Here is a 19789-nt window from a genome sequence, read left to right as displayed (position 1 = left end):
CTATACAGCTGCAGTCATGGGGTTCTTCTGCCTGGGATCCTGTTGCCTGTACTGGTACTGGTCTGGACTGGACCCACGGTGTCGGATAATCTCATTATAAGCTGGTGCACGGTGGGGCTGAGGAGGAGAAGGAGGCACGTCCTGCCGGAAGGGTCCTTTATGCTGGTTTGGGACGGACTGGGCTGGGTAGTACGGGGGGTATCTCAATTCTGCCACTCTTGCATCTGGTGCATGGATGTAGTTCCCCTTAGATGGGTGGACAACAGGCTGTCCTCCTCCTTGGTAGTAGGGAAGATCTCTCTCTTTGTAGATCGCTCGCGGCCCTGTTAAATATTCCAGTGGCTCTGCAGGTCCACGTCTGAAGAGGAAAGCATAAAGCCCATTAAAAGCGTTGCACTAGCTCAGTGACATGTTATTGTACTCACAGTCTGTTTACTTTGGGAAAGGAAATGCCACCTCAAGCATGACAGGTCCAAATGAGTCAAAAGAACTTCTGAAGGATACCAAGCCTCCCACCTGCAAGCTACAAAAGTCTGCAACACCCAGGACGCTGGAAGAAGGGTCCAGCACACATCACAGCCCTTTTACAATGGAGGAGCACTGGAGCCCTTCAGTTCCCAAAGTCAGCCTCCTGTGATGCATTTGCCATAATGGAAACAAAGCTCCTTTAAACAATGCATGTTTGACTGAATCTTATCTGGCCTGAGGATAAACAGATGAGTTGAGTCTGCAAGTCTGCAAATCCCATAAGCTTTACATGCACAAATATTCATGGTTTCCAAGCCATTTCCCACTATTTTTTCTCCTAACATGTCAGACCATAAAGCTTTCCAAACACCATAGTTGGAAAAACTGGAACTCCTGGAAGAAGCACTAGGGATGTCAGGTTATAATACCTGTGTTTAATGGGCGAGCTGCCAATGAGGTTTAAAAAAAACACTCTTGTGATCTGGAAGGCCTGATATTACAACAGCTCTGTAACCTGTCTGTAACTTGTCTGCATCAGTATGGATCTGACAAGCTCCAGTTCACGTGGAAAGCAACATGTGAACATGACATCCCTGAGGATGTGCCACGGAGCCCTCTCTGTAGCTTTTTGCATCTTAATTCCATGATTTGCACTAATGAAGGACTAATATCTTTTCCTAATACAGCTTAACTTGTGATACTTTTGAAATGGCAAAAATAATTGTTCTCACAGACATGTCAACCAGGGCACCCACAAAAGTTCAGCTCAATTAGGAGATTTTGCCAGTCTGATTGCAAATGCCTTTGCACTTTGGCAAAACCTCCCATTGACTGTACAGGCAGCCCCTCTGCAAGTGTGAGCTGAAGGAAGATGGCAGGGTTTTGACCCAAAACAGGGGCTGAAAGTATAAATCAATTACACCTGCTCTGTGGGTTTGGGACTAAACTCATGAACTGTTTAAACAGTCTTTCCATAGATTTATTTAAAAAGTCATCATCTTGGTACAGCAGATCAGGTGCTCACAATTCATCAATGCCTCTCTTTTGTTCACACACGGATTTTACAAGCTTGCCTCCCCTACTTAATCTGGGCTTCCAGACTCCACTGAAACTTGTTTTGCATGAAGTAAAACAAAACATGTGGTTTTCTGCTGCACTCGTTTAAGCCCATGGGGTAAATCATGGACACAGGCAATGAACAAACATTATCTGCCTTGAAATGAACCTACAATTCTCTCCGTGGAATAACTTAGTGCAAATGTTTCCTGTTTAAAATGGAAAGAGCAAAAGGAAGAATTCCAGGCCTTGGACTTTTAGGACCCCATGCTCCCCAGAGACTTTTTGCTTTAAAAACAGAATGTTATAAAAGACAGGCACTCCTGACTTTTTTTTCCTCTCTCTCTTTGTGAGACAGTCCAGACAAAGTGCTGAAGGGCCTGAAGCCACCCTCTGAGATACTAAAAGGACTCTTAGCCGCATGTGTTGAGACAACTGCTATCTCTGCTCACACACCTACGCCTTGCAACAAGCCTAATTTCTACAGCAGCCCAAAGATTTGCTCCACGTGTTTCCATATGAAGGCTTGTTTGCTAGTCAGTGCCATCCCACTCAGCTGTTAATTCTTCTGTACATAAAAATGCGCTTCCAATCACAAAAGGCTTCTGTGATGTTCAGAACTGCTTTGTGTCAAGCAGCAAACCAAGAGGAACAAATGTCAAACCTACAGCCATCACCTTTTAATTAAGGGTAATGCTCAAGATCCTGTTTATTAGATTTGAAAAGATGTTCTCATCAGCAGCTGTAATCAACCAAGCTCTTGTGGATCACATTAAGAAGGGACTGAACCTGGAACTTGACCTAGAATTCACCAAGGAGCCAGGCAGCTTTTGGACTTAGATCTAACTACTACATTGAATTACTCAAAAATAACAAAATCAAGATTAGTTAGTACCAAAATGACTGCGGAAAACAGGACTGAGCCACAGCATCTTCTAAGCCTCCAGCACAAGTCATCCCTCAGCTCGCAGGGCAGGCCTGGATGTGGCAGCAGAGTGAGATGTGCTTTGCAATCCAGCAAGCTGCTCAGCTCCCAGCAGGGCCACTGCCAGGAAGGCTCAGGCAGGCCAGTTCTGGAAGAAAGTGCCCAGGGTAGCACATGCAGGCAGCTTCGACCTGGGATTGTGCAGCGAAGATGTACCAGGGTACAAGTGTGCCAGAGACATGAAGCATGCATCCAGCAGCTTGAGCTCATGCCATTGGGTTTTCTGTGCTATGCTATAAAACAAAATCCATCATTCGTACACTTACACCACCCTTTGTTGTGTAGGTAGACTGCAGAGGACCGTGTATGAAAGACATAATCTTTCTTGAAAATACAAAAATATGTAAACTGTTTTCTTTCAGACTATCTCTCTCCTCTCAAACACCCAGATCTGCTGTAATTTTGGAGTGTATTCCTCAGAATTTGGGATAGCACCTGGAGGAGGGGTTGTGCTAAGAGACAAGGCTCAAATCCAGTTGGCATGGAAAGCCCTAGAACGTGGCATGCAAGTTGTTTTTTGTTTTGTTTTGTTTTGTTTTGATAGCCTTGACAATAACATTACCAGTGATCTAACCAATGATTACTGGAACTATCTTGTGAGCAAAAGCTCAGGCAACTCTGGTAACTCTGCCCCCAAGCCAGCTCCTGAACAGCATGACCAGGGGAAATTTCATGAAGGATATCCTCATGACTGTCCCACCCTCTGCAGCTCATTTCCCCAGTGACTCAAGTGGGTGTTGGGCATGCAAGGGCATGTGCTACCGAAGATGGTGTTTTGCTTTTCTTCCTCTTTATGACCAGCACAGCATGTTGAAACTGATTTATTTCCTAAGGATCCATTCTTCCCCACCTATCAGCTGTGCTTGCTGCAGTCTGCTTTTAGGGAGCTGCTCACAGCACAAACCACCAGCCTCAGGAGTCTCTGTCGTGAACTTCCACCTGACATGTCTTCAGATACAGGAAAGAACAGCCCTTCCCTTCCCAAGTGCTTCAAATTAGCCATCAGTCTTCTTGAGGAAGAAGAAACACGTACAGATGCCAAAGCCTAGCTATAGCAATGCTGTCACCATTAGGAGCAAGTCTGGGAGGCTGGGAGCAGTTCTAAGCAGAACAAGCAGGGCCCCTCTGAACCAACACCATTTTTGCTTGATAGCTCATGATGTGAAGGTATATGCTGTTGTTTGCCTTTAAAGTAATCGCCGTAACAATCAAGCAAAACCACTTTCTTCTTGGCAGCCCCTTGTAGATGCTACGCTTGTTTCCTCAAGAGCCAAAACAACCCCCGCCTTTCCTTTCGGCAGACACTGCCACCTCCGAAGAGGCCTTAATGAAATTCCTCTTCCCTTCGCTGCTGTTTTTGTAGGCTCCTGATGAGTTCAGAGTTCACAGGGCTGCATCACACCTCCCAACTGACCCACGGTTTGGGGGTCAAACCAATAACCTCAAGTGGAAAATCAGTGACCCATGGGAGTGATCAAAAATCCACAAATTGGGTCAAGCAGGTCCAGCCACTCAAAAGGACCAGGCCCGGAGTGTGCCCTCTGACAGGGCGTGCTGAGTAGGAGCTGCTCTGACCCTCAGCTGTTTTCCAGATTTTTGGCCAGTTGTTTGACCTGTGGATCCAGTGAAATTAATGGCAGGCAGAAGGCAGGGAAGCTGACACAACAAGCTGGGAAGGAGCTGATCTCAAAGCTCTAAAAGTGTTTTTGCTGATAGTTCAGTTCTGCTGCCCTTCAATGGAAGATGCTTCAACTGTGTGAGTCTAAAAGCAGAGGCTAGGCAGAGGAAGCAGAGGAAGGCAGGCAGGCAGAAGCACCAACTTCAAGAAAGGAGCAAAACTAGGGGGAAATACCTTCCCTATGTCATTGGCAAGGTGCCCTTTACTATGTTTGTCACAAGGAAATCATACCTCGTGAAGTAAAAGCACAGATCACACAAACTGCAGATAGCAGCAAATATGTTTGGCCATATCATTTCATGTGCTGGTTAGCAGCCCTATTGGTTTATCTTCCACATACTTGACCAGGTAAGAGCTGTGATCCATTTCGAGAGTTAAGAGCACAAAGCAGCTTTGTCAAGTAACTCAGGTAACCTGTGATGACGTTCAATTAACAGTACCCGTTGTTATTTCCTCTATGACAATTAACGTCTGAAATTGCTTTTCTTTCTCCACTTTATTTACCTTCCAAGCACAAAGCATGTAAGATCTAATATATTCTGGCTTTGCTGCAGAATTTTTGAGAGCCTCTGGGATTATTTAAAACAGAATGAAAGGACTCAGAATACATAGGAGGGGCTTCTTTTACTCAAAATGTTATTTAGTCATTGAAGTCAAATGGGTATCTGTAAGTTTCAAAAAAACAACTAAAGCTTTTGCTTTCTGCAGCTCCATTTTTTTGAAGAACCCATTTCAGTAATACTTCAGCTGCCAAGAGTCTCACAGGGTAGACTGGCCTAAATACCTAATGTTTTAAAAAAAAAAAAAGCACATTTCATTTCAAGTTTACCATGTTTCAATGTTGACCCCCATTTGCAGGTCACCTTTAACATAAGCCACAAAGACACATGCTTGGGTTATCTCAAAGCAAAGGAAAGCAAAAAGACAATCTGGCTGTTCATGCTGTGCCCCATCATGTCGGGGGTTTGGATTTCATCATGACAAAAGACTTTTCTTGCCTCTGTTCTATAGGGAGAATCACAGAGGTCACACTCTTAGTACCTGGTAAAAAGCAAGGAAGGGAATGCTCCCTTCTTACATCACTGCCTCCGTCTAGCTGCTGAACGAATATTTTGCAAGGGATATAATCTCACATGAAAAACTGCTTTCTTACTTTGTCAGGGAGTACTTCTCGAAATAAACTTCAAAGAGAGCCACAGACTAAGTGGCAAACGGAAAGCCCACATTTGGCTGCAGTCTCTTTCATGTCTAAGCAAGACATACAGAGACTCTGGGTGATGGCTTCACAGCTCAGGCTGTGATTAAAGAAGAGCAGAAAGTAACAAGGTCCTATCTGTGTCCAGATTCTCACTGAAGAACTCTATTGTATGCATCATGATTGCATGTTGTTTGTTCTCAGCCAGGAGGGTCTACTTTTAAAGAAAAAAGGAGTAGATGTAAGAAGTAAATTATGCAGACAAACAATTTGATAGTATCAAATGCATTACTGTGTCTTTATACAGCTCTTCTCAACGGATGCTAAAAACAACCGACTGAAAAGACCATGCAGTCCCCCCCCCCCCTACACATACAGCATTAAAGATGCTGCAGTGCTGTTTGTGGCACTGAGAAGTCCTGTTGCTTAATATTCAGTGTGCATATAACTAATAAAAATACAAAGAGTCATCGCAGGTTGCAAAAAAATTGCCGCATGCTTCTGAGCTTCAGTGAAGTTTCTCTCTACATCTTAACAGGTGATATACTCCTATAACTAATATTTGCTGCTTCAGACCAATATTTCCCATAGCCGATGATGGATTTTGCATTTAAAAAGCCACAGGAAATCAGATTTGGTATCTTAGCACTGGGAAGAATCCACAGCAGAAGGAAATGCTCTGCGGCTGCTGTCTGAGAGAGCGGCTTGCTCTTCTCAGAAGAAGGCAGATGCCTAGCACTGCCATGCTAACCTCAAACACACCACACACAGATTATTTATGGGCTGAGCTGGTGGAGGTGCTTTCTTCTCCTGCTCTTTCATCGACAACGCAAGGCTAAAAAATCAGATAACATAAACGAGCACAATCCCTGGCTCTCATGTAACACATGCCATGCGGAGAGAGCTGTTTTTAGTTTGAGGACTGTGTTTGGAATTCCTTCAGTGTCGAGTTTCCAGTTACCAGACCCTCATCCCTGGGCCAGGCACGACTGTGGTTGGACAGGATTAGCAGAACGCTCTGCAATGTATGTTACATAGCTTTGACTTCTATAGGCTTTGCAGTCCCATAAAAATAATGATCATTTCATGATCCGCATTACTGGGAGAAAAAAAAGAGCAGAAAATTCTCTCCTTTTTAAAGGAATTGTATTTGTTTTGGATTTGAAGAAGTAAAGATCCATGTAAGTTTGTTTGAAATTCAAGTAAAAGCATATTTCAGATGCAATTCCAGCCTGATGCTCTACCCTTGTCTGCAGAGATTTTGCCAAGTTTAACAGTGGTATTGACTGGCTGGAACATAAGAACTTACGTGCACAGCTCATATCTCTCTACAGTACTGTGGCTTTGAATATTTGGAAACAAGCAGTAAAAGCACCACAGTCCTGGAATGCAAGTGTACAGACATGTTTGTATTACTCCACTTGAAGTCTAGCCCTGAAGTGACTGAATAACAGACTTCTTTTTTATGTGCAGAGGGCAAGATTCTGAGAGGTGCTGGACCCAGCAGCTCCCTGGGCAGTTACTGGGAATTGTAGATATACAGATGTTCCACTCTTTATATTCAGGACCAAGCACAAAGCTTAGTCAGACACCAGCTTTCCATACAGATGAGTATATTGCAGAAACAACTGCAAAATAGGCAAACAGTAATCTGACAGGTTTTATACTTTGGTGTAAGATTACTAAAGTTTCTTACGACAGCATCAACAGTTTATTTTGCATACAAGCAAACTAACTGTTCCAAATCCCTAGGGGAGCAGACTATGCCACAGATTGGTTAACATCACAGTTTAGAATGCCATTTAATTAAACCCCCTCCCATCACTAACAAAGCCATGTTGCTCCTCTGCTCCTTTGCTCCAGCGTTAGTTTATTTTCCACAGAAGATCTGACCAGCTTTTGAGAATCCCATCCTGCAGGCAAAGCTCTCCTTTCTTTTCTTCCCTAAATCCAACCGACAAATATGGGAACCGTGATAATCAGGATTAAAGAACTCAAATCAACAGCAACAAAACCCGAATACCCTCACTGGTGCTCTATAAATGCCCAATAAGCATTCAAAACAAACAGACCAATAATCCTTCCTACTCAGTGTACCACTTGTTTTGTTTGTAAGCTCTCAGGCATGGCACATCTCTTCTGTCGGGAGGGATAAAATAAAGCAGCACCTATTGAGCAAGACATCGCTATTCTGTGACCTCTTCAAGCTTAAGGGGATGTTTAGGAGATTGGTACTTTAAGCAGCAAGTCATTACAACATGTCTCATTTCATATGTTACTCATTATTCAACACAACATAATACTGTGCGAGTCATTAACCTCTTGGCATTGGTAACCTACTCTCAATGCTAAGCAGTCATGCTTGTTGCTCAGGAACCCCCACGCTCTGTTGGGGAGAGACCTGGACGAGATTTTGGTCTCTTTGGTCTTTTGTTTTGCAGATCAGCAGAGGCCGAAAGTTCTTGCTACAAACTAAAATAGTTCTTGGCCTTTGGTCTCTGGTGCTGGATTTCTGAAACGATGCAGACCAAGCTGCAACGGAGGGGAGAAAGCTTTCTAAGGGTCTTAAGCCAGCAAGAGAAGCAAATACTTTAGGTTTCTCAAATGTTCTGTATCTTGGTGCAGACAAACCAATACAAAGAAGCACCAAACAGGTGCAGAACTGCCATTACCAGGGTGAGATGCTCTAATGAAATCTCTCTTAAGGTACATTTATGATGCGTTACTGTACATTAGCTCCAATGGATGTGGGGACCTGCTAGCCCTGCCATGAGAAGAGCCACAAGAAGAGCTATTGTCCCAAAAAAGCAGACAACCAATGGGAAGGCAGCTATGCACTGAGAGGTGAGACTCCTCCACGAGCACAGCACAGCAGTGCAAGAGCCCAGACACATCCTAGACCTCTTCACCTCACCCTAAGCTCTTCTGCAGGACTCTGCTTTTTTGGAGGCTATCGGAGTAAAAATTAAAGGCCCAGGAGAGCCCCTCCACAAGGAAGCCTTCTCCGTCAGCCCATCCTGTTGCTGTCTGCTGCTACCCAGGACATTTTGTAAAGTGCATTCAAAGACAGATAAAACCAAATTCTATCCTGTTCTCATTTTTCACTTGGAATGAATTTAAAAGCATGGCGATCATTCAGCTGTGCTGTTAAAATGATTTTCAACAAATAACAAAAGTCATTTAAAAGAATCTTCCTAAGTAATAACAACCTTGGTCTGGGGCTTTACTATTCAGCTGCTGGGATCTTAACATGCTGCCTGATCTTTAGTGGGCTAGTAAAAACCCGTAAGAACTGGTTATTAATGTTATTATCAAGCATTCAGGCTTTTTCTTCTCCTTTTTTTTAAGCATCTCTCATTTAAATTAAAGCACTCCTTGCAGCATTTTCTCCCATTGCCATGATGAAGCATGGCTGTCAATTCTGCCTCCGATGGCACAAACTGGGTAGTAAAATCATGCTTCAATAAAAGAAGGAAATGATTTTTGAAACTGACTGTAGCTGGTTATTTTTCCCTCTGTTTCATTTTGTTTCTAGGTGCAGACATTCTGTTGAAACTCGCTGGGATATGCTATTCTCCCCGCTTCGCAGTAAAGCAATGTTCAACATCTAAGAAGAAAGATCCTGCTTTCGGGGAGAAAGGGGGACCTCAAAAACAAGCAGCTCTTATTGGTTTCTTCAGGCAGTATTTCAATCCCCATTGTTCCCCTACTGCTCACGTATTGATTTGCTCCTAAACAGCACAAGCAGCCAGTAAATACAGCCTCCCCACCCCCCTTCCCTTATATTCGCTTTTGTTAGAGCCATTCATTTCTATACAGGCATTAGATTATAGATTTCCTGGCTCACAGCACTCCATTAACACTCTGGTAACCACCCCTTTTCCAGCCAGCCATTAAACACCACCTTTAATAATTGAGATTTAAAGGCTCAGGGCATGATAAACAGCTGAAGTTAGAACTTTACAGCTGCCTCTACCAAAGTGTGTAAATCTCCAGGTTTGGATAGGCAAATCAGTTAATTAGACTTGCATTAAGTCACAAACTTTGCAGGCGCTCTGACAGCAGACGTCCTGAAGTTGAGCTTTAAATAACAAGGGTCAAACCCCTGAATCCCACAGGGCTGGGAGAGACGGAAACGTCCCACCCGGTGCCCAGGGAGCAGTAGCACTGCCTGCAGCTGCCGAGACACGCAGACGGCCACGAGCGCCCTGTGACTGCAGCCCCTTCCAGCTGTGTTTATGCTGGCTTCTTCCTTAAGAGCTTCTACTGTTACACTAACATCAGTGCAGCTGCAGCCAGCACAGCAACTGCTGACTGGACACACGCTACCTGCTGCTGTGGTGAAGACATCCTATGTTTTACCGCCCTGTGCTCCCTGCCCACCAGGACACGGGTTGCTCAAAGAGGGGCTCTGCAAGTGCCATGGGCTAAGAGCGGCTTGTTCCAGCTCTGTGCTCACCTGTTGCTGAGGAAAAGCACTGGGCACGTCCCTGAGTCACTGCTGGCCAGTGAATGTTCAAAGCTGGTGACAAGCGGGTGCTGCAGGCTGCAGGCCTCTTTAGGGATGTGGGCAGTAAGAGGTTAACCTTCAGTGGTAAGGCCCAGTGTCTGTGTTCCATCTCTGCATGAGTTATCTGCCTGTTGCTGCATTTAAAAATACTGTATGCAATTAACTGTTATCAGGTTGTTAAGCAGCGTGCTGAAGTGTGAACTTATCATTCAATTGTTTCCTCTATTTACAAAGCCCTCACCATTCTCTGAGATGGAAGCCTGGGCCAGGCTGTTGACTTGTTCAGATTAGGAGGGGTTGGCACATCAGATCCTGGTCAGAGAAGTAGAGAGGTGAGACTCAGCCGTGAGTCTGTTTGGTTCCCCAACCAGCCTGTCAGCACGCCCTGTAGAGTAGCTGCTTGTGGATGAGATGCACACATGGCACTGCTACCACATACACTGCTGTAACTGCTCCCTTCCCCTTCCTTCCCTGCAGTAGTTCCTTCTGCGCGCTCTCCTATCCAACAATACCAGCTGTGTCCTTCAATCCTGGCCTGGCAACTCTTCTCTTCTTTGCTTTCCTCTCCAGCAGTAAAAGTCCTGGCACAATGCTATCAAATAGGGAAGATAACAGGACATCAGCAGACTTGTGTGATTTTTTCCATGTGGTGCTCCTGTCTGAGGCAGCATCATGTACTCAGCAGGACTTATTTGCATGGTTCCTGGGCGCAGCATCCTTTGCTCTTTGCAAACTGGCGCAATCTTCAATATACCAGATTTATGCAGCCCCCAACACTTGTAATAGAGATAAGCAACTTCTAAACAAATTTCTTCTGTGCCATCTGCAAACCATACTGTATGCCAGATGACAAAATAAGATTTGCAACAGTAAAGCTCTTGGAGCACAGCAACCTCCTAGAGAGAGCAACCACAGCCTCTGGCAACAGTTCTAACAGCTTAGTCATGTACCTAGGACAGAAGACATCAGGATGATGAAGCTGGAAGAGTGAGCACACTGCAGAGGACAGAAAAACAGGCTTTAAACATGCACTGCAACTCCACCTCTCTAAGTAATGGGAACCCAATGCCAATAGCTGAGAATTAGTGATACCTCACAAAAGTGACAGCATAGCCATTGAAGGATGGGAGCAAGCCACTACTGTGATAAAGAGAGGCTTTAAAAAACACCACTTTGTGTTAGCCTTGGTTTCCCTTAAACGTGGCAAAAAAACAACTACGTGCAGTAGAGCCCTATGTGCAAGTGATGATACCATCATCAACTTCAATGCAGATGATGATGACACCCCCACACCCAGAGAGAGACTCCCAGGCACCTCTCCCTTTCCCCCAGCAAAGCTACTGTGGGGCACCAGAGAGTAAAAGAGAGTGGAACCTCTCTATTTGAGCCTGGTAAGAACCTGGCAAAGATTCCAGACATGCCTAAAGACAGTGTGTCTCAATTTGCCTGGAAATTTCTTTTAAATTAAATAAAAATACCCTCTAACTTGAAACAAATCTTTACATAATGAATCAATCAAACAATTATCTTTGCTCGGGTATGTTCAAATCAAGGGAATCATCATCGAAAATAACAACCAATTTATATAGCTCATTTAAAGCCACAGTAAGCTAGGCTGCTGATTCACTAATGAACAATAAAGGTCACTACTACAATATAATTCTAACTATTTTCAGATTGTGTGATGTGATAGATTTGAAGTGGCATGTTCATAAAAAAAACATCAGTGCACTTTGCAGCAAGAAGGAAAGGTGAAAAGCAATCTGTGCCGTGCCCAGATAGCAGACAGAAGAGGGGATAGCACAATGCTGCGTGGAACCTGGTGCCCCAGCCTCATCCAGGCTCAGCCAAAGCTTCTGGATGTCAATGGAAGCATTTCAGTGAGCTTTGGATTAGGCTCTTGTATAGGAAAATGGTATCTAAAGGGGGAGGAGAGGGCAGGGAGAGAATGAGACATCTGTATCCTGGAATGAAGTCAGGAAGTTAAGGTCTGAAAGCCCTAGATAGCAAAGAAATAGCTGAGTGCTGGACGCGGGTTGCTGAAAAGCCTCACTCCCCATGGAAACATTCCTTTTAGATTCTCTCTTTTAAGTATCCAGATAAAAGAAAGGCCAACACAATTATTTTATTTCCCGCTTTCTGAGCGCTCACGATCTGGAGAGAGGTAATTATATGCAATTACAAAGAAACAAGGCATTCTGCTAGAGGAATGGCCCACCATGTAACATCAACGATTAGTAACCTGACAGCTGGGGCACGGTAGCAGTGTGCCCTCCGCTGCAGCATCCTGCAGAACCAGGTGCTTTGGACAAAGCTGCAATCAGTGGACAATTAACAGCTTGTGCAGGCCTTAAAGCAGACCAGCGGCCCCTCCTCCCCAAAACTCACTCACACAACTATAGGAAAGGTGCAGGCTTCAGAAGCACAAAACACCTCGTGGCAGGTAGGTACTCACAGATGGTGATACGAAAAAACAACAAATTTGCTCTTTAACCTTGACAGACCTCTCTTTGAATCCCATGGCCAAAAAGCACAATGTAAGAGAGGGTCCTGTGGTGAGCTGAGAATGATGCCTTTTCCAAACCTCAGCATTAAATCCACAACACTGACTTGGGTTCCTCTTTCACAAACAAATTTCCACATGTGAAATTTGAATTCCAGTAAAACAGAACTTTCTTTAATTCTGTGCCATCTGCAAGATAAGAACTTTGCAGCCTTTAAAAGGTCCCTTTTTTTTAATGATCAAAAAGTAAAGGGGAGGAATTTTGTATCACATGAGGCAGCTATAATATGACGTGATGCTCAAGACGAACATTTCAGCGTTTAAATCAGAAAAGCAGAAAGCAGCAGTATCTTTCAATGGATACAAAATGGCCTCTGTATGCTACAGTTCCTTGACAAACTTACACAACTTGTGGAATGTACTACTTGTACAACTGATGGTGAAATGTCGACGGAGGAAAAGACCAGGGTTAAGGGCTCTGTGCTGATTTTTTTCCCCAGGTTGGGATTAAAGTGATTTCAGCTGGGACCCACCATTACAGATGTATTTATAATTTCCATTTATATTTTTAGACTGCGTTCAAAGAAGTGCAATGAGAGACAGCAGAACGTTTTCCATTGTCTGCTAAGAACGAAACACTTCTGATGAAATCTCTGTAGGACCAAGAACCAGTGCAGTAATCTCTCAGTAACAGAGCTCTCTTTAGATGTTTGGTGATGGGAGAGAAGGGAGAGCTGTCAGCCCTTCACACAAAGAAATCAAACTAAAATGACATTCAGGTTGTTATTTCCTTCAACAATACTAAAGAGATTCCAAGTTAAGATCAGTAACCAGTCTCTTCAGAGAAAAAGTCATATTACTCATTAAATGACCTTCTTTTGATATTACGTACAGGATATTTAACAAAAGCCAGCACATTAAAGTAACATTAGGGAGGCATTATTTAAACCACAGAAAGCTCAGGGAGAGAAAAAACAAAATTTATTTAAGTATCCCTGACTGTCTCCCATCTTTCCCCTGCTTCACAATACGCATTTAAGTCCAGGTTTCCTGGAGGCCTCTGATAGCCAGGCAAATGCTTGTTATTGAAAAGCAAAATGTGTTCATGTTAAAGCAGGTGCTTAAGTGCTCTGATGGATCCCAGCCTAAAAATCCAAGTTGTAAACCCCAACTCTATTTCAACTGACTAATTTAATTGGCTTTTTTTTTTTTTTCCTTCTGAAATCCACTTTCATTCCCAGCCGCTCTGCTGTGCCACCCTGTGCTGTGATGCAGAGGCAGCCAGTGGGTCAGCACGGCACAGCTCTGAGCACTGGCACAGCCATGCTGTGCTGCAGGGGAGCAGCACGCCAAGCTGTGTGGGGCTCCTTACCAAAACGTGCTCACATTCAGCCCAACACCTCAGTCAATGAGAAACCGCAGTGCCTCTAGAGAACTCTAAAATGTTAACTAGAGGACTCCCTGCATGGAGTCAGGCAGGTAGGGAGAACTGTCCTTAAAGCTCTTAGATCATTTTGGAAATGTGTAATTGCTGAATGTAAAGCATGTTTGCTGTTACCGGTCTTTGGAAGAAAGACTGTTAGTATGTCCTTTCTTCTATTCATTTTGTCGCAGCTACTGTTTTGGGTGGCTGATTTCAGTTCAAGAGCACACTGCTATGACCTCCCTAAGAAAATAAAATGAAAGGAACAACGTGACAATAAAAACGGTCTTCTAATAACGCATCCTTTTTGTACCGAAGACTGCTCTGTTCTCAGGAAAGAAATATTTCTTTTCTTTAAAGCACAGCATCGCAGACTGATTCAAAATTCATAATACAAATGCTAAGTGAGGGACCAAAGCCTGGTGGCACACGGATATGTACAACAGCACGCTAACACCTAGATCCAAGCAAAAAGCCATTCACATGGATTTTCAACTGTGAAATCTTGCTGAGATTGGTTTTGCTTGCCAGATTTTGTCATGATCTACAACAGACTGCTCTCAGAGTACTTCCTTTCACCTGGAAAACAAAGGCTCTTTTTCTGCTTTAAGTGGAGAAAAGATCCAGCCACTCAAAATCCAAGCACCCCTGTTCGCTTGGGTTTTATTTGATAACCTGGGCTGGGCTTTGTTCACACCATTACTGCCCTCTCTCCTTTCTTGCTTGGAACTGGCTGCCATTTGCCAAGGCGCTGTCTCAGGCTATCTAACACAGATCCAATCTCCTTCCTGAATTACATCTGGAGTGGAACAAAGATGGCAGATAATTCACCTTCTATTAAAGTTAACGCTCGCCTCCTTTTGCTTCCCATGTATGTTGCATAGTCAATGTGTTTGCATGTTCTGCTTTGTTTTTTCAGCTGTTACAAGTGCAGGAGATATCAATTACTCTGCGCACAGAGAGAAGGTGGTGACTTAAGGAAAAGCTTCCAGTTTACGTGACTCCTCACCTCACCGCCTGCTCTAGCCTTTAAATGAATCCTTTTGGACAAGAGTGGCCTGCATACTATACAACACTGACCACATGCCTACCAAGTTTGGCTGGTGTACTTCTGGCACATCCCCAGCATCTTCAAGTAGTTTATACAGATTTTCCCAAATAAGCCACCATGAAAGAGCAGTATCCCAGTGTATCTTGTGCTTTGTTTATGCCATATTTTAAACAACTGTTCCAGTAGAAAATTTTGTACAGGTGCTGAGTGACAAAATTAGTGCTAATTTACATAACTATTAAATACTAGAACAATACAATCTCTTCTAAGCCTAGAGATGAGAGTGAAGATTCTTAAGACAGCAGGAATTAATTTTCCCTAACAGGGTACAACAAGAGTTTCAGCTCTATGTTGGCTCTTTACGAAGTTAATGGACCATAACTGCTACTGATCTGAAAGCTTGCAATTCTCCAATGACCTTGAATTACATTTATTTTTAAGTCCTACTTTGCTTACATCTGTGCTAAGATGCAGTATTGTGGAGAAGAAAATAGCGTGCAAAGACATTCTTTTTTCTAGTATCTGCAAAATATGGAGAAGTTTTGACTACTAACACTGATGTGCAGAGTTCACAGGGAAAAAGCAAGGATGCCAATTAGGTATAAGAAATAATACCAAACCGTATCAAATTACTCTCAAACTAACACAGACAGCAAAGAAATGATGGAATGTACTCTAACACGGACTGCATTTCAGGCTAAGCTTCTCCCCACTGAAATTGAGAGGAACATAACCATGGATTGCAATGGTTCAGGATCAGGCTTATACTAGTTCCTATAGCATTTCTTGCAGAACAAGGTGTTACTCAACCTGGATCGACATATCCGAAGCATATCTGAATCTGACTTTCTGAAGTGCCACAGAGGAAGAGCAAAATAACAGCCTTAGGTGAGTGAGCAAAGAAAGTGGATAAAAAACCATGACATTCAGGATATTCTCTTGGTATGTGTTAAACAGACTTCTGTGCCGAGAAATTAAGTATGTCACCTACTCATGAAATGGAAGCAGTTTGGCTGCCAGTTGAACGTGTTGTATTAAACAGCCATTCTAGCAACTGTTTTTACTACTAACTTCTTCAGTGATTCTCTTCATCCCAAATTAGTTACCTCTTTCCTTTAATCACCCATTTATATAAAAGCTCTCCTCTCAACTCAGGTTTTCAGAGAGAGTAACAACCATAAGCAGCCACAGGTCTGTTTTAAGGCACCGTTCCTGAGTTTCTCTATGGTTCTCATTTCTCAGAGGGTCGCATTGAGTGCTCACAGCCCTGTCCCCTCCCCACGTGTTTGTAAAAGAACCCAGAACTGTATTTCAGTCCTTAAGATTTCATAGCCCATTATTACCTTACAGCACTCATTTAAGTCTGTTCACATACAATTCACTTTCCTACTTCATCGCCTATCCTTTTCAGAAGTGCACACATAGGAGTACTTTTAAGCGATTTGCTTTGAATGGCTTGTTATTAGAAACTGACTTCTTGCCATCATGACAGTGCAACTTCCTTGCTCTTTACAACCACTCCTGCTTTTGCTGAACCTGTTTTTGCAAAGATTTTGGGAAGACAAGGGCATGGGCTAGATTGTGGAGAACTACCTGCAGACCGCTTCTGAGTGACGGGTGCCATCACACAGCTGCTGTTTCTTTACAGGAGCCTTGCAGAGCTATGATGGAATATGCAAGACATCTATGCACAGTGCTGTCAGACAGATGCAGGACGCTTGCTCAAAAAATCCTTGCCCAATGTCCTCAGGTACCTCAGTCATTTATACCCAGTACTGTTAGCTTCCTACATTTTGCCTCTCAGGTGTTTCTAAAGCATGCCCACAGGCAATCATTTTTCAGCCACACCTCCAGACTTATTTACCAAGAGAAAGGCAATGCATACACTGGGATTGCATCATCTTATTTTACAAAGAACTTTCCTACAAAAACTTATTTCCTCACTTGAATCCTCAAGCCCACAGTCTCCATCAGTTCAGACTTACAGTCCAAATATTCCAAATTTTTTTATTCCATTTTTATTCCAAATATCCACAGCTACGCAGTGGCCAGCTGAGTTTCCCATTCTGCTCTCCTGAGCCATTTCAATATCCATCCTGACAATGCAGAGGATGTATTTGCATTTTGTAGCACACATCTTATTCCCCAGGTTTCACTCAGCACATCACTTTGTTGATGAATTCTATGGGACATATGCTTTTGTTTTTTAATTTGATCTTCTTGTTTTTAATTTGCATTCAGTTATCTTTTTTCCACAGATCCTTCATCTCAACCTAACCATTTTCTACTGACATTTCTTTCATTAAGATTTTGTTCTGAACAGCTGTTTTGTTCTTTTGCTCATTGGAAGCATAGCTAATATAGCTTTCTTTTCTGTTACTGAGGCGATGTCTCCATGACTTCATTAAATTTTATAATGTTAATTCAAGCCCTTTTGTTCAAAAGCAACATTTTTCTCCACTATTGTATTCTTAAGCTGTATTTGGAGTTCCTAGTTTTAGCGAGCGATCCTTATGCCTGCTTATAAACTAAAATCCATGCCAGACCCATGTTTTTTGTAAATGTGACATTCTGAAGTATTTTTATTTATTCCAGCTAATATCTCCTTGCAATAAAAAAGCTAGTTGTTTAGTTTCAAAATATTAATTGACTTCTAAACTATTCCATATTGCATTAATGGGCTCTTCGCTACGAGGAGTTGACTGACTTATTAGAAAAATTGACAAACCCCATCCCCATCTGCCTCCCCCTACAATTCCAAAGTATTCTTCTGGGACATCTGGCTTTTAATGTTCTTTTCAAGCTATGTCCCAGTTGTTGCAGGCGTTTTCTTTGCTCTATTTTCTTTATTCCCATGGAAATTACAGAGGTGGCCTGCCAGCCACTATCCATGATTTGATGTCACGAACCTTGACCTTTCTGGCTTTCTAAAGTATACTTTTTCAACATAAAGACTCAATTTGGCTAGGATAGAGGCAGCCAGTTAGTTTCAGTTGATATTTCTTTCCTCATTAGAAAGCTGTATTAATATTTAACAACTGCGTCCCCTTCTTTTTAAATTCCACTTACATCTATACTTCTGATCCTATTTACAATATTCTTTCTTCCTTTCAGCCAAGCCTTGGATAAATTTAGGTTGCCTCAGACACAAGAACATTTTTTGAACTAAGTCTACAGCACACAGTGGACATTTCCCTACCTGCACTGGTTTTTAGTCCCAAGACTCTCCTTGCACAAGGTATGCACAGATTATTTATGAACTTCAAAAGCTTTAGGACAAATACCATTTGGTAGCACACACACAAAAAAAGCCTTCAGACGCAATACAAGACACAGAGATGTTATTAGCACCACAGCACAATGCGGTGAAGCAACTGAAACAAAGGTAATAGCAAGATGCAACAGAGCACTTCCAGCTTCCTGCTGTGTGCATTTATCACAAACGAGGTGTCCCATTTCAGACTTGGATGCTGTTCTTCCTGAAATACAATGACTTTCCTGACCTCTCACAGATGTTGGCCAGTTTCTATAGCAATCAGTTTTATTTCCTTGCAGAGTTAAGTAAAGTTAGTTAAGCAGACCTTAAACTGTTTGATATTGGATTTAAGCTAATCTTTTAATAAGCAAAGCAGCCTGGTTCACAAGCTTGTGCTCTAGCATGTAAGAATGATCTCTTTTTTTCTTTGCCCGCATTTCATCATGGCTGGTTTATTGCAATGTATCTTGGAGGTCCTCGAGTAAGACCAGTGTTTCCATTAAAACTGATTCTAAATTCGTCTGCCAGGACTTAAAAACCAATGAAAACCATACACATACTTCATTTATAATGAGATCACTACATTGGAAGATGCAGACAGATAAGACATTGCTGCATTTTCAGTGAAAATACAGCTGTCAAGATAAAAATCATATTTAAAAAATATCCCTGAGTTACTGATATGACTTAGATGACTAAAACAGAAGAGAAAGTTAATAATCAAGTGCATTGAAGAATATACTGTTTGAATATTATTTATGTTTCATAGGAGTAGGATGATGAAATTAGGTGGGTCATTCGTTTTTGCTCCCTATTTAATTATAATCCTATTTAATTATTGTTAAGACTTCAAATAATCGAGTTGTCTTAGCTTTGCAGCTTTATCAGGTGAACATTAAAAAAAATACAATAGCTATTTTGGCGAAGCTAAACAAAACCCATAAAACTAACAAAAAATAACAAAAAGAACAACCCATGTTTATGAAAATATGCCTGCAAGTGCCCTGTTGAATGAGGTGAAGGATCCTATAGTTTTAACGGTGCTAGAAGGTAGCACTGAGTCACCTGCAATTCCTGCAGTCCCCGTCAGTATTGTCCCCCTCTGCCTATCACAAAGCACGACTTCAGGCTATAGAAAGATAAAAAGGATCAGAGTGGAGCCATGCAATGAGGTCAGCTGGAGAGTGGAACAATGGAAGGTTGAGAGCAGACAGCTGTTAAGAAGTTGCTGAGCACCAGCAAGGTCCCTAGAAGATAAATTGGCAGAAGAGCAGCAGTGCTGCAGGACAGCACTGTTGGCATTTCAGAGAAGCGCCGTGCCACTGTGTGACCGCTGTAACTGCACATGGGTCAACAAAAAGCAACCACAACATCCCGTCCCACAGCTATAACCATGACTGCACTGCTGAGGGAATATAACGCAAAGACAGACTTCTTGCAATACGGGTGGACCTAGTTAAATCAAAGGGATTTAAAGCAAAAAACATAATTGTGATTTACCCAACAAGCAGGGAATCTTGATTCAAATTATTGATTTTAAGCCTTCCTTTTTCATCTGTGCTCCTTGGTTAGTCAATTCCCATAGGCTGGGAACGCTCTGACAAGTTGATTTGCAGCTAATTATAGTCTGCACTAAAAATTGTGATTTCTTTTTGCTAACTAGG

General features: G+C 42.7%; 1 protein-coding gene across 1 annotated transcript in view; it reads right to left on the bottom strand.

The window, feature by feature from the left end:
• PARD3B (par-3 family cell polarity regulator beta) overlaps window positions 1-19789 on the bottom strand; it is a gene marked incomplete at both ends in the record, with an annotated part of 368067 nt that continues 348278 nt past the window's right edge. Inside the window, one exon of the mRNA XM_079539163.1 lies at window positions 1-358. Within this exon, the coding sequence (XP_079395289.1) occupies window positions 1-358 (358 nt within the window). The remainder of the gene's footprint in view (window positions 359-19789) is intronic.

This window comes from Tetrao urogallus, assembly GCF_951394365.1.
Source record: "Tetrao urogallus genome assembly, chromosome: 8".
Taxonomy (NCBI): domain Eukaryota; kingdom Metazoa; phylum Chordata; class Aves; order Galliformes; family Phasianidae; genus Tetrao; species Tetrao urogallus.
The sequence above is the reverse complement of the archived record's forward strand: the minus strand, read 5'-3'. Positions and strand labels throughout refer to the sequence as shown.